This window comes from Antedon bifida, chromosome 6, assembly GCF_963402885.1.
Source record: "Antedon bifida chromosome 6, ecAntBifi1.1, whole genome shotgun sequence".
Taxonomy (NCBI): domain Eukaryota; kingdom Metazoa; phylum Echinodermata; class Crinoidea; order Comatulida; family Antedonidae; genus Antedon; species Antedon bifida.
This window is the reverse complement of record NC_136231.1, coordinates 13,958,575-13,973,844: the sequence shown is the minus strand read 5'-3', so window position 1 is coordinate 13,973,844 and position 15,270 is coordinate 13,958,575. Positions and strand designations below refer to the sequence as shown.

At 32.9% G+C, this 15,270-nt stretch overlaps 1 protein-coding gene and 1 long non-coding RNA gene across 2 annotated transcripts in view; one reads left to right on the top strand and one right to left on the bottom strand.

Moving 5' to 3' along the window:
• Positions 1-450: 450 nt before the first annotated feature.
• Positions 451-1,147, bottom strand: LOC144844343 (low-density lipoprotein receptor-related protein 5-like protein). Its single transcript, XM_078701208.1, has 2 exons — positions 911-1,147; positions 451-621 (listed from the first exon to the last, which is right to left on the bottom strand). The coding sequence occupies exons 1-2, from the start codon at positions 943-945 to the stop codon at positions 453-455; spliced, it is 204 nt and encodes a 67-aa protein (XP_078557334.1). The 5' UTR covers positions 946-1,147; the 3' UTR covers positions 451-452.
• An 8,630-nt stretch (positions 1,148-9,777) lies between these two features.
• The window catches only part of LOC144845664 (uncharacterized), a 30,246-nt gene continuing 24,753 nt past the window's right edge, over positions 9,778-15,270 (top strand). The window contains exons 1-2 of the long non-coding RNA XR_013612582.1: positions 9,778-9,842; positions 9,927-10,161. This is a non-coding gene — a long non-coding RNA (uncharacterized LOC144845664). The remainder of the gene's footprint in view (positions 9,843-9,926; positions 10,162-15,270) is intronic.

Here is a 15,270-nt window from a genome sequence, read left to right as displayed (position 1 = left end):
AACAATGTATGCAATTTGAAATTTATTGACGATTTTCTTGCATCAAAATTCAATATTGCGCATGGTATTTTCAGTATTTGATAAAATCAAAGCTCATTGAAATTCGTATATGCATTTCAAATTCAAATGCGCAACGAAATCTTTGCGCTATTTTAAATCACGCATAACATTTAACCATATTCATATACCTACTTCATCTATATTATTTTCCTGTTAATTAATTTTGTTAAAGAAAATGATTTACGCAAGAAAATCCTCACAATTTAAAATTGCATAAATTGTCCAAATCGCGCATAAAAGAAATAAATTTTAAATGAAATAATATAAAAAAGTTGTCCTCTTAATTTAAAGGAAATTCACAAAAGATAATGAACTCAGTTCATTATGTTTTGTGAATTTCCTTTAAAATAAGAGGATTGTGCGTCTGTTCACACCATCGTAATCCACACTACTCAACTATAGAGCTTAGCATCGACCCAGAACAAACGCTCTTTCACTATATCGATGGACAACCCATTTGGCCAGGTGATGGAGGTGTCAACAATAGTTTGTCGCCGCTGTCCATTCATTCCTGCTCGTTCAATCATAACTCTTTCTCCCAAATCAGACCAGAACATGTACCTGTAGGATATCAACAATATTAGGAGTTGTAGCTTGGTGGTTAACGTACTTGCCTTCCAATCTCAAGGTCTAAGATTTAATCCTGACCTAGTGCGAAGGCTTTAACTTACTACTCGTTCAACTCTACTCCCTAAGCCTAAAATGAGACTTAGTTTATAAGCACGATACATTATAAAGTACCGGTACTTTATCCATCTTGTAATTGGCAAGTTACTCGCTGTTGCGTATGAAATAAAAAAATAGCCTATACGCCACGAAGTATAAAGCCCTGACAAATAGTTTAACTTACCCAACTCTCGGATCAACTGAAATGTCTCTAGGCATATGCAAATTGTTTGAAATTAGAACGGATCGTTTGCTTGGTTCGTCAAGACTCGCAACTTCAATGATCCTCTTTGCTGTATTAGTCCAGTAAATATTTCAATAGATCCAGTCAATACTAATACCTTCTGCTTGATCTTGGATGTCAATAAATACTTCGGGTTTCGATATATTAATCTTAGCGCGAAAGATCTTTTTTTGAACCACATCAGTCCAGTATATTTCCTTCTTGTTAATGTCCAAATCTAGAGCAAGGGCACTTGATAGATTATTAGCCACCAATGTGTAGACTCTTTGTGATGGGATGTATTTGCGAACATCAATCCTGTTGGAGAAGACAACAAACGGGGTACCGGTAGGCCCAAGAGCTCTGCAGTTATTGTTTACGAGGATATATCCGTCCAGACAAGAACAAGAATAACCACCGACGGTGTTTCTGCATTCTTGGCTGCACACATTTGAATTCAATTGTTTACATTCATCGATGTCTTCACATTGATAGAAATAGAATAGAAATAGAAATATTTAACGCAAAACCAATCGGATACGAATTGTTGTGACAATGATAATCACCCTCCAGATTCAAAGAGCAATCACCTACGGAAATGAAAAGGCACACGTAGCTTATCACATCGTGTTGTTCATTTTGAATACGAGATAGGCTCGTTTTCTCGCGTGCCATCTCGGACGTGCACACAGATGGTCCTTGAATACATTAGAACACTGTGGGACACAACTGAATCACTGAATATTATTTTATAACTTTAAGGATTACTTGACTTCAGTTATTGAATATACTCAGATTGCATTAAAGATGTATTGTCCCCCAAAATCATGAAAAATCAAGATTTTTTAAATCAGACTTTGAATAGGCCATTTTGCAGTTTTAATGAAGTTGTTCACTTCCATAAGAAAAAAAACGGGGGAAAAAATTATTTCACCTATAAAAAGACAAAATAAACAGTTAAATTACCCAAAAAAAATTTGACCATTTTTTGCTTTAAATTACATTTTTCTCAGGTAAATCAATTTTTTTCAGACCCAATTTTTTGTGAGAGTGAATAACTATTATGTGACATTAAAATAACATATTCAACAAAAAAATTTAAAAAATATTTTTTTAATTATTTCTTAGACTATCTTGGTTTATGCTTTTAATATGGTACACCTTACACCTATCATTTTGTGTGTCTGGTCCCCGGTCTGGTCTAACTAACTAGACTGTAGAAAGCTCACGTCATAAATCCCGTAGACACCAATGAAACAACTTACGACATTTTAATTCATCAGATCCGTCTGTACAGTCATCTTCTCCGTCGCATTGCCAATGTCTAACAATGCATTCTGTATTATCACAGGTAAATTCGTCATCATAACATCCATTCCGTTCCACCATACATATTTCATCAGACTCATCGGATGAGTCAAGGCAGTCTGTATCACCATCGCACTTCCATCGATGCGTAATGCAACTTGTGTCATCACACATAAATTCGTTTTCATCACAAGTAACAAGCGGACAGGAGAACTCATCCGCGTTGTCTCCGCAATCGTTTTCCCCGTCACAAATCCATCTGTCAGATATACACCTACCATTTACGCATACAAATTCATCGTAATTACAATACGCAACACCTGAAATATTATAGTTTCACAATAATTATTGTAATAATAATTTTATAGATTTCTAAATTCGTGTAAACTTCAATTTGAATAATTTTGAGGAAGTTGCATGTATTATTGTGAACTCCTTTTTGCCATGACATTTATATTATGATCTTTGCACCAACAGACAATTTTACTCTTGCCTGGTTGTACCAAGGGACATTTCTCAAAACACTATAGAAACAGACAACTAAATAAATAAAATAGGACTTTTTTCGAGCGTGCGCCAGAATTTCCGGTGGTGGTGGTAAAAGTGGTATTGGGAGTAACCATTGTAATAATTATTTACGTTTATTAAAGACTTGCGGCATGTATAGGACATACATTGTAATTACATAGCCTTTGATAGAATCATTTCATTGAGAAATAGGGTACAGCAAATATTTCAAACTTTATGGAAATAAACGTTCTATACTTTGTGAAGCACATACCAGAAATATTAAAAATGGAATTATGATTATGATGATCGTATTCGTTGTCACATAATATCAATCACTTGGTAGCTGATATCACAAACTGTTTATTTTTAGTCTGAGACATTAGTTTAGTTCAGTTTGTTAGTTTAGTATATTTTATTCACATTGTAGGCATATAATGATTTGATTCATTAGGCATTTGCTTTTATCTTAATAATCTACAGGTATAATGCGTTTATGATTTCAGCATCCTATGGTACTGTGATATCATGGTGATATTGAATGACGAAAGCAAGTTAAACTGTACTGGTTTTGCTATTTTTGTAGAATCGATATTACATACCACCACCGGCCGTTATTAATAAAAGTAGAAATTTGATCCACGGTGACTTCATGATTCAATTTTTAGGCTAGTAGGAGTACGGTACCTATTCTAAAACAAATGGAAAGAAGACAAAAATTAATTATCAGTCATATTTATTATTAAGTGTATATTTAACAATCCTGTATGCTTAGTTTATTCAATATTCAATAAATGTTCCCCACAATATATATATAAATACATAAAATAATACTATTAACACGTACGATAATAACCAATAAAAAACATAGTATGTGTGGAAGGAAACCTATATAAGTTAAAAACTTTACGCCTAGGCTCCCAGAAAAAAATAAAGAAGATACAAAAAACGATATATCCAAATAAATTTCAAAAATGTAAAAATGTTACTGATGAATTGTAACGACATTTGGAATTAATAGATGTGTTAAATAATATGATTTTATGTAATGACATGAGATAATATGAATGTGAATAAAAGTGGTGTTTGCGCCACAAAAGAGAGAAAAAAAAAGCATTTGAACTTACATCAACATGTCTGATCGAACAAAGTTAGTTGTTGACCTACAACGGTATATTTTCTACAAAACTACATAGGCCTATTAGCGCAAGCTAACTTTAATTATGTTTACGCCAATATAACTATGTTTTAATACTATTGCTAAATATTTGACTGTTATAAGATTATACATTTTACTTAATTATCAAATTTACTTACTTGTAATAAAATGTTTATCTGTATTTTGACGGTTTATTATAATGTACACATTCATTATACACTTTATGATGAACCAGTGTTATTCAATAGGCCTACGTACGATGTACCTTTTTCTTTTTGAGAGGGCGGAAATCAAAATGGAAGCACAGAATTGTCACAAAACCTTCTTCAAGAGCGTAGAGCCAAAAATCAGTGGGGTCAGAGATCTTTTTACGTTGCAGCCCCAAGTGTATGGAACAGTTTAACAACAGTTAAATGCTCCACTAGTCTGAACAGTTTCAAGACCAACCTGAAAACGTCGCTCGCTAAGTGCCATGAGCTCCACATGTCAGTTAGGCAGCCCAGAGACATCTGGTTAGATGACCTAGGTACCAATATCTGACTATGTAAGTGTGTGGTGGGTTACCTGAAGGGTGGCTACATAAATAATTGCAGATACCACCAGCAACCAATGTATGAACTAGCACATTGTAAGGAATACCAAGTCCACCTCTACTACACTCATGCCTTAATTCTGGCAGCCCCTCCCCACGCCCCAATAAAGTTCGACTGACAGACCCCTAAATACAAGTTTGACTAGAGACCCCCTTACTGTACCTCAAGTAGTTTACATTAGATAGTGTAGATACCACCAGCAACCAATGTTATATGATCTGGAACATTGTAAGGAATGCCAAATGGCGTATTACAGACCACATTACACTGCCTTCAACCGATCTTGTCAACCTGTCATGAGTGTTAATTTCACTCTTATATTTGGATCTTACTAATATATCACGAAGGTTGGGAGATTTACGAAATGCAATAATGGGTGGTTCCGGAAAAACAGTCCTGAGACGTTCTGTGGACTGTAGAATGGGCAATGGGTTTCTCAATAATAGCCCGTAATGGAGGCAACCTTGGGTGATGGCACTCTGGTCGAATTTAGCTGACGTGGTTTGTACGTCAGTGTCTGACATCGAGGAATGTCTTTTGCTTCTTTATAGCAGTTTCTATTCAATTCAATACGTAATTAATGCTTGACTGTACGGTATGTTTTTTGGTACAGTGTCGGTGATGACAACTGCTAGGTAGCAGGTACATATTTTTATCCGTGGGTTTACGAAATAGGTCAGTTTTTATTGTACCATTTTCTATGGTGATCAATATAGTGTCCAAAGGGTCAACGCAACTAGTGGATTTAGTAGCTGTAAATTTGATAGTTGGGTGGGCTGAATTAATATTCAGAAGAAATGAATTCAGTTTGTCTTTACCATGGGTCCAGATCATGAAGATGTCGTCAATGTATCTAAACCAAGCAAGTTGGAGGGACAGAAAATTGGCCTCAAATTGTCCTATAAATAAATTTGCAAAAGATGGCGTCATTTTTGTGCCCATCGCTGTGCCATGAATTTAGTCCAGCAAAAATATGGTTGAACCTAGAACAAATTGCAACAGAATTTTTGTTTTGTTTTATATGGTTGATATGGTGAACATGAACATCATATCCAAATTTTACCAAAATCGGACATCGGGAAGTGCGTTAATTAGCATAAATTCAAAATGGCCGCCATTTGCTATTTTAAAGCCCCATATCTCCTTAACGGTTGGATTTAGACTACCTAAGTGCATTACAAATAGATATAAATGTGATATTAAACATTCTAATTAGCATATTTAAATTCCTATATGACGTACCTATGACGTCATATGGTAGTTGTGACGTCATATATTATGTTATAAATGCTTAAATGACATTATACTATGCGAACAATTTAGAAACTGCAGAAAAACAAGTTTTTTAACATTCTCCTTGTTGAAATGAACATAATTTCCAAAGTTTACTAAAATCGGACGTCAGGAATAAATTAGCATAAATTCAAAATGGCCGCTATTTACTATATCATTTTGAAGCCCCATATCTCCTTAACGGTTGGTTTTGACATCATAAGGTAGTTGTGACGTCATATATTATGTTATAACTGCTTAAATGACATTATGTACTTTTAATTCTATATTTATATCTAAAGAGTTTTAAGGAATCCTGTAATTTGCGATTTTTCGCTGTTGGATGTGGTTGAAATAAAATAAAATAAAAATATCCTATGCTAAATAAAAAATGTAGAAACTGCAGGAAAACAATTTTCTAACAATTTCCTGTTAAAATGAACATGATATCCAAAGTTTACCAAAATCAGACTTCAAGAAGGGGGTCAATTAGCATAAATTTAAAATGGCTTCTATTTACTATACCATTTTGAAGCCCTGTATCTCCTTACGGTTGGGTTATAGACAGCCTATGTGCATTACGAGTAGATATATAGGCCTATGTAAAAACCGTTGAAATTTATCATTAAGTTTCCATTTACAAAATCTTATGAAAATCGTTATTCTACAGAACCGGATGAAAGGTGATCATCAACTGTATTTCCGAAACTGATTTGTACTCACGCGCACATCTTGTTTTGTGTTTCCTAAAACTACATCTTTTAGAACTTCATTTCTTTAAACTGGTAAAGGAAAATAAAAAAATATTGTAATGAGGCGATTGTCTGTGGGTCAGGCTATTCAAACCCATCATTCCCACAAACTCATCTCAATTCCCTATTAAATATATTACTTTGCCATCATTAAAAAAAAAGCGAGTGCGTTTTAAGACAGAAGAAGCAAAAAATAGTGGAATAATTGGTACCTAAAGAAAACATCTTAAGGAGCGGAATTTAATTCTTTTACTCAGAAAACTCACAGAGACTATACGGTATACCTGGATTATTTGATTAAAAAAAAACGAATTCTAATAATAATAATAAATGAAAACTTATATAGCGCCGGTATCCCCCACTCATTAGACCGGCAACCCAGAGACATTTGGTTAGATGAACTAGGTACCAATATCTAACTATATAATGGTGTAGAGGGCCGGGTTACCCAAAGTCAAAGAAAATGTGAGTCTGCGGGTACGGTACCTCCCGCTGCGTATAGACCCGAGGAACCACGAAATGTGCTTAAAAATGGTACCAGGTAGACGACAGAGATACCACCTAATTTTACCACCATGAGATACGTCCCATTTACATCCTCATACCAAAGTCACAAACACCAGACATATTATCCGCTGCAATAGGCCCGCCAGACCCCCCTATACGGATGGAGATATCATAGATGAGTGAGATACCACTTAATTTCACTACCATGAAATGCCCATTGACATCATACCAAATTCACAAACGACGGACATTTTATCCACTGCAATAGGTCCGCCAGACCCCGCTACGGAGGGCCTATAAAATGGGGATAGCATAGATGAGTCACGAGTGAGTAACGGCAGATTACTTATTAAGAGACCCCACTTCCCCCATTATTATAATGTCTGTGAAGTTGGTTACTACTGTAGTTTCTAGTTCCTTATTCAAATTCAATTAAAGGGACAGTCACAATATAAAAAAAAAAACAGATAAACAGATTTTAATACGTAATAACTGTCTAATTGAGTTGTTATTGCATCAACATGTTAGCCTTGACCTCCTCTACTTCTTCCGGTCAAAGTTCAATAACATTTTATGCATTTACGCCCTCTACGGCGAATAAGTAACTGGCTTTTACGAACGTTATAACACTTGACCTACTTTTTTTTAATTCCGCGAACTTTTTTGCATCTACGCCCTCTACGGCGAATAAGTAACTGGCTTGGCTTGTCTTTCTAAGTATCTTATAATTATCGAACTATTACCGCTGTAGCTTGGTAGTAAACAATCTGTCATATCTTTCCTTTATAGAAAAGTCATAAGTCATGGTGCTGTTATTAATGTGCTTTATTGGATGTTGTGCCCTTGTTTTCTGTTTTCACATTTGAAATATTCATTAATTTCCCCATTCTTGTTTATGCATTATCACCTCATTATGATTGTGATAGACATACGCATATCATTATTGTTAGTTATTATCAGTACTGCAGTAACATTTTGGTTAGTCTTTAAACTACAAATCAAAGACATACGCATATCATTATTTAGTTATTAGTACTGCAGTTAGTTAGTCTTTAAACTTCAAGCTCTTCTTAGAAAACTTTACAAACTTCTTCATAAACCTTTACATTGAATCAAACTATAATATGTTATTGCGGTATGGCATTACTGAGGTAACTTAGTAAATATTATAAAAGTTATAATAATGCCCTTGCAGTGTCTGGTATAAATATCCTTTCGGAAAGAAGAACTAAATTTGTACTCCCAAACCAATATTTTACCTCAATTTCCAGAATGTAATTCTTTGTTTATTAAACATTGTATATAGTAGCAATTAATTTACATTATGCTAATCTTAATATCCAATGATCCATGCAATATCTTTTGATGACAATTTTAAATATGTGCTGTTCTGTTAAATGTGTTTTTTAAATAGTTAAATATCTTTTTATAGCTTTTCATGTGAAACTTTCAATTTTAAAAATGTCTGTACATCACTAGACTTGCCCCAAGTCTGTATTTATTGTCTTTTTTTTTATTTATTTGTTTTTATTTCGACCGCGATTTTTGTATACACGTATGAAACGCCATATGTGCAAAAATATTTATATTTTTACAAAACTCCGTCTGGAGCCCAGACTAGTACATCACATGCAATTCAGTTTTAATAGTGATTTTAATAAAATGGATCATGAAAACTTACAAACATAGCATAGCGCTCCTTATAAATGCTAGCAGAGAGTGTCGTTATTGTTTTCTTTGTCGATATAAACATGGCTTTATGATGTATGTGTACTAGTTCATTTAATCAGTCTCAATTACTACAATAATTCGTGACAGTAACAGTCAGTAAGAAACAAACAAAACAAACTTCCAACTTTTAAGTGGGAAATAGAAATAGAGGGCGCTGTGTAGTAACCTCTGACAGAGCCATATATATAAAGAGTTACGACATTGAAAATTAGAAGCCATTTTTGTGTCAAAGAATTCGCACGCTGAGGGCGCGCGCGTCTCTTTTGTATAGCGTTTTCCTATAGTTCATGCATTATTTTTAGATTTTTTTGTCTATGAAATAACGCTTATATTCCGTTTTTATTTAGTAATTAATTTTATTAATGGTATTAATTTGGTAACATATATATATTGTGTCTATAATAACAAAAGAATAAATGCTAGGGCCTACATGCAAGTCAGGATTCATCAAAGCATGAACCAATACAAAAAACACAAATTCACCCCTCTTTTTATACAGTATATGGCTCGCTGTGTGTTTTTGACACAAACTTTCAGAGACTCGTTCATCATTTCATTTGTAATAATTTGCCTTTATTATTTTAATATTGTTCATACCCTATTCAAAATATTAACAAATATATCCACGACACTTTATTATTTTATTTAGTCATCAAAGCATGCATTATGAATTGAAAATATTACATAATTGTTATTAATAGGACGTAGTTATGGGATGTTTCGTTCCAAAATCAATCAATCGAACTTTATAATGTACTAGCGCACGCGCGCGCAATATTCTTTGCCGCAAGTACTTCTGTACGCTGTGAACATCGATATTTCACCGTAAAATGTGCAATTACATTTTTTTAAATATAAAAAAAAGTTTAAAGTATTTTCTTGCTCCTATACTTTACATGCATTAACGGAGACAAGTTTGACACAAATTGATCTGCATGTCACGTGACTATAATCCAATGTCGTAACTCTTTATATATATGGCTCTGACCTCTGACCCCAAACAGATCGAATTGTATTTTTTTGAGAAGTATGTTTTTCGGGTGGAAAAATGTTACACGGAAGTAGTGAGTTGAATTTTATTGTAAATGAGTATATTTTCTTGTATTATTTCTCAGTTATAATGAATGTTAATTTTTAATTTCTGGCAGGAAAATTTAATGGAGGGAAAACATAAATCTCATTTTTTCTGACGAGACTGTGTTTATCAACAAAGAAGTGGATAAGTTGTGGAAGCAAGTGAGAAACTCTGAAGCCCAAGCAAGCAGCTTGCTTCTTGTTGGGGAGAGAGAGAGGGGAAGTGTTGGTTTTGCAGTGTGTGGGGTTGTGTGACTGTTGTCATATAGCCTGCAACCACAACACTGAACACAATCACGAAGACTAAAGGTAAATAATATATGTCTGGTTTGTTTGTGGTATATAAGTAGGCCTGCTAGATAGGTCTTCATATATATACAGTCATTTTGAAACACAAAACAGGCCTAGTTTAAAATAGTGTAGGCTACTACTAGGCCTATGTTGTGTTTGACGTAGCCTAATTGACACAGAATTTCTGTAAATCATGAATACAATATTTCATTTATTTTCACAAAAATACAAAAAAGTGCTGACTAGTTGAATGCAGATTTAAAAACCATATAATAAAGTTAATAAAATAATTACTGTTTTAGATAAACAGGTAATTTTAGAAATCCCTCTGGGACTCGAGTCACAAATTTAAAGACACCTTCCCTACATTTTTTAGATCTAATATTTAAGATCACAAACTATATTTAATGTAAAAATAATACTATATATGGTCCTATTGCGATAACTTTTTTCGTCTTTAAATGGTTAAAAATGTGAAAAATAAGTAGATTCTATTAATTATAGCGGCCCGCTATAAATCCCAAAATGCATTACGTGCGGATTGATATTTTTGTTTTTCGTCTGTAATTCACCCACTTTTCAATCGATCGTGAGACCAAAACAAATTGAAGACTCCTAACTTTTCAGCAAAAATACTGGGTTTTCCCCAATTTGTATCAACGGAGTCTGGAAAAAATAGAAAGACAATTAATGCAGCAACTATACAACGTCAGGCTAGGTATATAGCTAGCGTACGATGTTCGTACGTTACCAATGTTTACCACCAGCTAGCCCTACAAAACTAAGCCTAGCTAGGCTACTGTAGGCCTAAAGACCGTCCACGAGAGGTCATTCGCCGCGAGCTACTTACTGTAGGTAGTGCATTGTTTCTCACTTTTTATCATAATTTACCATAAAACGTACATTTAAGACAAGGACTGACCTGGTTTAATGTTTTTAAAGTAATATATGTATTATTTTTACAAAACGTCACAAATTGTAGGGAAGGTGTCTTTTAAGTGAATTTTTTTGTGTGAAATTTGTCAAGCATTTTCTGATTAATATGTCAGACAGTATGTATTCCAGTCTATTCAGTGTAAACAGAAGTGTTTTTATTGATTTTATTTTAACTTCCTTGTTTTTTTTTCTTCAAAAGTTATCCACACTCAGTCATTTATTATTTTTATTGTTTATTTTATGAACATTAATCAATGATACTAAAAATAATAAAAGCAATGTCACCTGCTTACAAATTGTCATTGCATGAATTTGCCAGCCTGCTGAATCTGAAAGATTACTTGATAAACAATTATAAATAATGACTTTATTAGTCATCAAATAAGGCTTAATTTAAAGAGACCTAATGATTCTGTTGACTGAAGGCTATAACATTTACAAGTTCCTTTTAAAGGAACAATTTTCCCTTGAACTTTCAATATTGCAGCTGTATAATTTACCAGGAAGAGGAAGTTGTTTCAAAACTTACTGTAGCACTGAATGATACTGTTTACTTATAATGTGAACAAATCCTTTATTTTTGTAGCCTTAAATTTTTGCAGTCAATTATATTAAAAATATATAAATTTTAAAGTTTGCATAATTTCAAATTTGTTATTCTACAGTGTAGTATGGTAAATTGCTTTATACCCTAATTCGTTTACAGTAGAAAATTTATTTAAAGCAAAAAAAAAAAAATGTATAAACAGTATAAGGAAATAATATACGAACAGGTTTAACTCATTTTATTGTTAGAATATCGTGATTTTCTGACATTTTTATTGTTGATATTTTATGCAGAACGTAACAAATCAAGCAAATCTTCACTCTTTAATTAAAATACTAGTACAGTTCAGTATGTAAAAAAGTGTCTTTTATTGAAAGTTATTTTACAATTATATTCTCATTCACAGTTCAGATTCACTGTAGTATTTATATGAAATAAAAAACATTATCTACAATACAGTATATACATTTTTACTACGTTTTACAGTATACTTAAATGTACTGTATGATAAATAATAGTAATTAGTATACAATAATTAAACATTTATGGAAAATGTAATTAAGATAAACTAGATTTGAACTCGTCACTATGGACGAGTTATGTTATCCGCCGCGCAAATGCAAAACGCATACGATTTATTATGCCACTGTGACCTGAAATAAAATGTTGTTTAAGTGTGCTCTGTATTTTGTGTATAAGTATACAGTATATACTATATACTGTATACATACAGTGCAGCATAGATAACGGGACCTGCCATTTATTTCAATTTTTAATGTATATTTAAAAATGAAACATGTAGATAGCAATTTGGGAAGGGGATTATCTGAGCAACAACTTATTAACGTGTTTAAACAATTTGGATACGTAGAATATAGATGCACGCTTGTTTATTGTGATGAACTATAATGCAAAGATGAAAATACAACTTTATAATTCAACTGGACATATGATGGCTTCACAACATCCGATGCACAAAATTTGTACATGAATTTTTGAACTTTTTCATCAAAAACACTCACAAATTGTCTCATTAGACGTACTCGTATGACATGATTTTAAGTCGAAATGGTTTAAAATTTTCACAAATTACTAGAAAAGGCTGTAAAACACAATTCATGCAAACAAGTTATGTTTTTAATGTTATGTGTGTGCACCGCGCGTGTAAAAATGTTTGTGCGCATAGACATTTCTACGTTCCCATTTTTTACATCCCATTCTCCTTTCGCAAGTTTTGCGAATGATATAATTTTTTTTTGCAAATTGACAACTCCAATCGCAATTTGCGAAAACGCGAATGGTTAGCGTAAGCATAGGGACTTTAAAATTACATAAAATGCATAGAAAGTTGATTAGAAATTGATTTTTTGCATTTTCAATTTTAACTTTCTTGGGAACATTACATTTCTTTCAACAGAAAGTTAGCGCATAATATAAATTACACTTTGCTAAGCTTCAATTTAATAAAATGTTATTTGGTTTTCGACCTATGTTACTGTTAAAACACAAAATTCATAAAATTGCGCATAAGTCACGTTAAGAAATGTTAGCTGCACAACTTAATGTGAATGATGACGGTTGTGAAATTTATAAAATGTTATGTTTGCAAGTTTTAGAGATACGCAAAACACAAACATTATTATTATGATGATGACGATGATCTTTGACAATCACAATAAACTTTTATTGTGTTACAATACAATCATTTTATTTAAACCTCATTTGACCTTTTTTAAAAGCAGACATTTTTTTTTAACACAATCTGGCAACATGATTATGTTTTCTGTAGACTACCATTATACAGACTTACAGTATGCTTTTCAGGTCACTTTAGCATGTATTGCTCACACACTGCATAGAGTAATTGTAGTTTATTTGTTTACACAGTACAGTACGTACTAGATTTTTAAAACATCCGATTCCTTTTAGAAATTTTAGAAATACTGTAGTGTGCCAATAGGAAAATAATTCTTCGAAATTGTGTAACAACAAATATCAAACTTAAAGATGTATTGTCCCTTGAAACACAAAAAAATGAAGGTCAAAATATTCTAAATTTAAATTGGCCATCAAAGTAGTATTAAAGTTATTCACTTTAAGACGAAAATTAGAGCCAAAAGCAACAAGTTTACGTAATTAACAGGTAAATTAATTTGATTACAAATCGTCGCGAGCGAAAGTAAACAAAGATTTCAAACTACGGGTATGCATTATGCCTGGTGCTAATTAGAGTTGTTTACAACTCGTCACGGTTGAGAAGGTGTTTTCGCGAGGAAGTTTTATGATTATGCATACAAAGTAGCCAAACAAGCGTGTTGCATTATGAGATATGTTTTGATCGAAAACATTGACTTCCAGTCAAAGTTATTTTTTGAACAAAAAAACGTCTGTATTTCAGCTAAATTATTTTTTTTTTGACTAATTTTTGGTGAAAGTTAATAACGATTATGATACTTCAAAATGACCCACTTTTTTTCGAAATCTTTTTTTTTAAATTTTTTTGGAATTAGTCAAAGGGACAATACATCTTTAAATCATACATTGTTCTACTACAGTAATTCTGTACTGTATTTTGTTTTTCCATACAGTGTAAAAATGTACTGTAAATAATTACTGTACAGTACTGTACATGTATTTATTACATCATTATTACTATACAGTAGAGTATGTCCATACTGTACAATCATATACAAATTATCTAACAATTACATTTTACATTGTCTTTGTACCTTTACTTTTATTATTTATTAGTAGTTACTAGCAGTAGTGAAATTTTATTATCAATTTGATTTTCTGAGACCTAGTATCAGTTAAGGATTTATACAGTAATGTACAGCTTAGAGTTGTTAGCAGCGAAGTGTCTTTTCATTGAGTACAGTATTCTCTCTGGACAATGTTAGACAATCAATGTTTGGTAATTTTTAAATTGGTGTGAGTATATGGTCAGAAATAATTATAGGAAATATCATGTGAAAGGCTTGAGTTGACTGTACCAAATTGCTAGTTAGTACTGTATCATTTAGACAAGATACTGTACCCTCCTCACTGCCTTGTCCTACTGTACAGTACATTGCACATCTGAATATTTAAGAACTTGGTACACTAGGTATTCAAAAAGTATGGTATATTGGGCTCTCTGGGAGAACTGTCACCCAGTATAAATAATATTAAACATTTTAGAATTTCCAGTTTTATGCTTATTTGTACAGTATTGTATTTTTGTCAAGTCGAGTGGTCAAGCAGTTACTGTACACTAAGACAGCGCCGCAAACCATAGCTATACAATCAGCACCTCGGTTCCAGTCACTCCTTGACCATTGTTCTAGTGGTAGAACAAGTCTTCTCAGATAGGACTTCAAACTGGAGGTCTATTATACACACCTGGCTTGTGTGCACTCTAAAGAACCAAGTTTAGAATAAGTAGGGCGTTGACCCCAGTATACTGGTCCAGTCCATTCAGCCCCTGTCGTTGTGGTCAGACGAACGGGTGCTGTTTGGTGGCAGAACTTGGTCTTCCTTAATACAATATAAAATCTGGTAAAGAGTGTACTGTAAGTATTTACCCCATCAATATAGTTTAGATTTCTCCTTCGAAAAAATATGTCACAGTAAGTTGTAAAATTAGATTTTAACTTTGTAGCTTG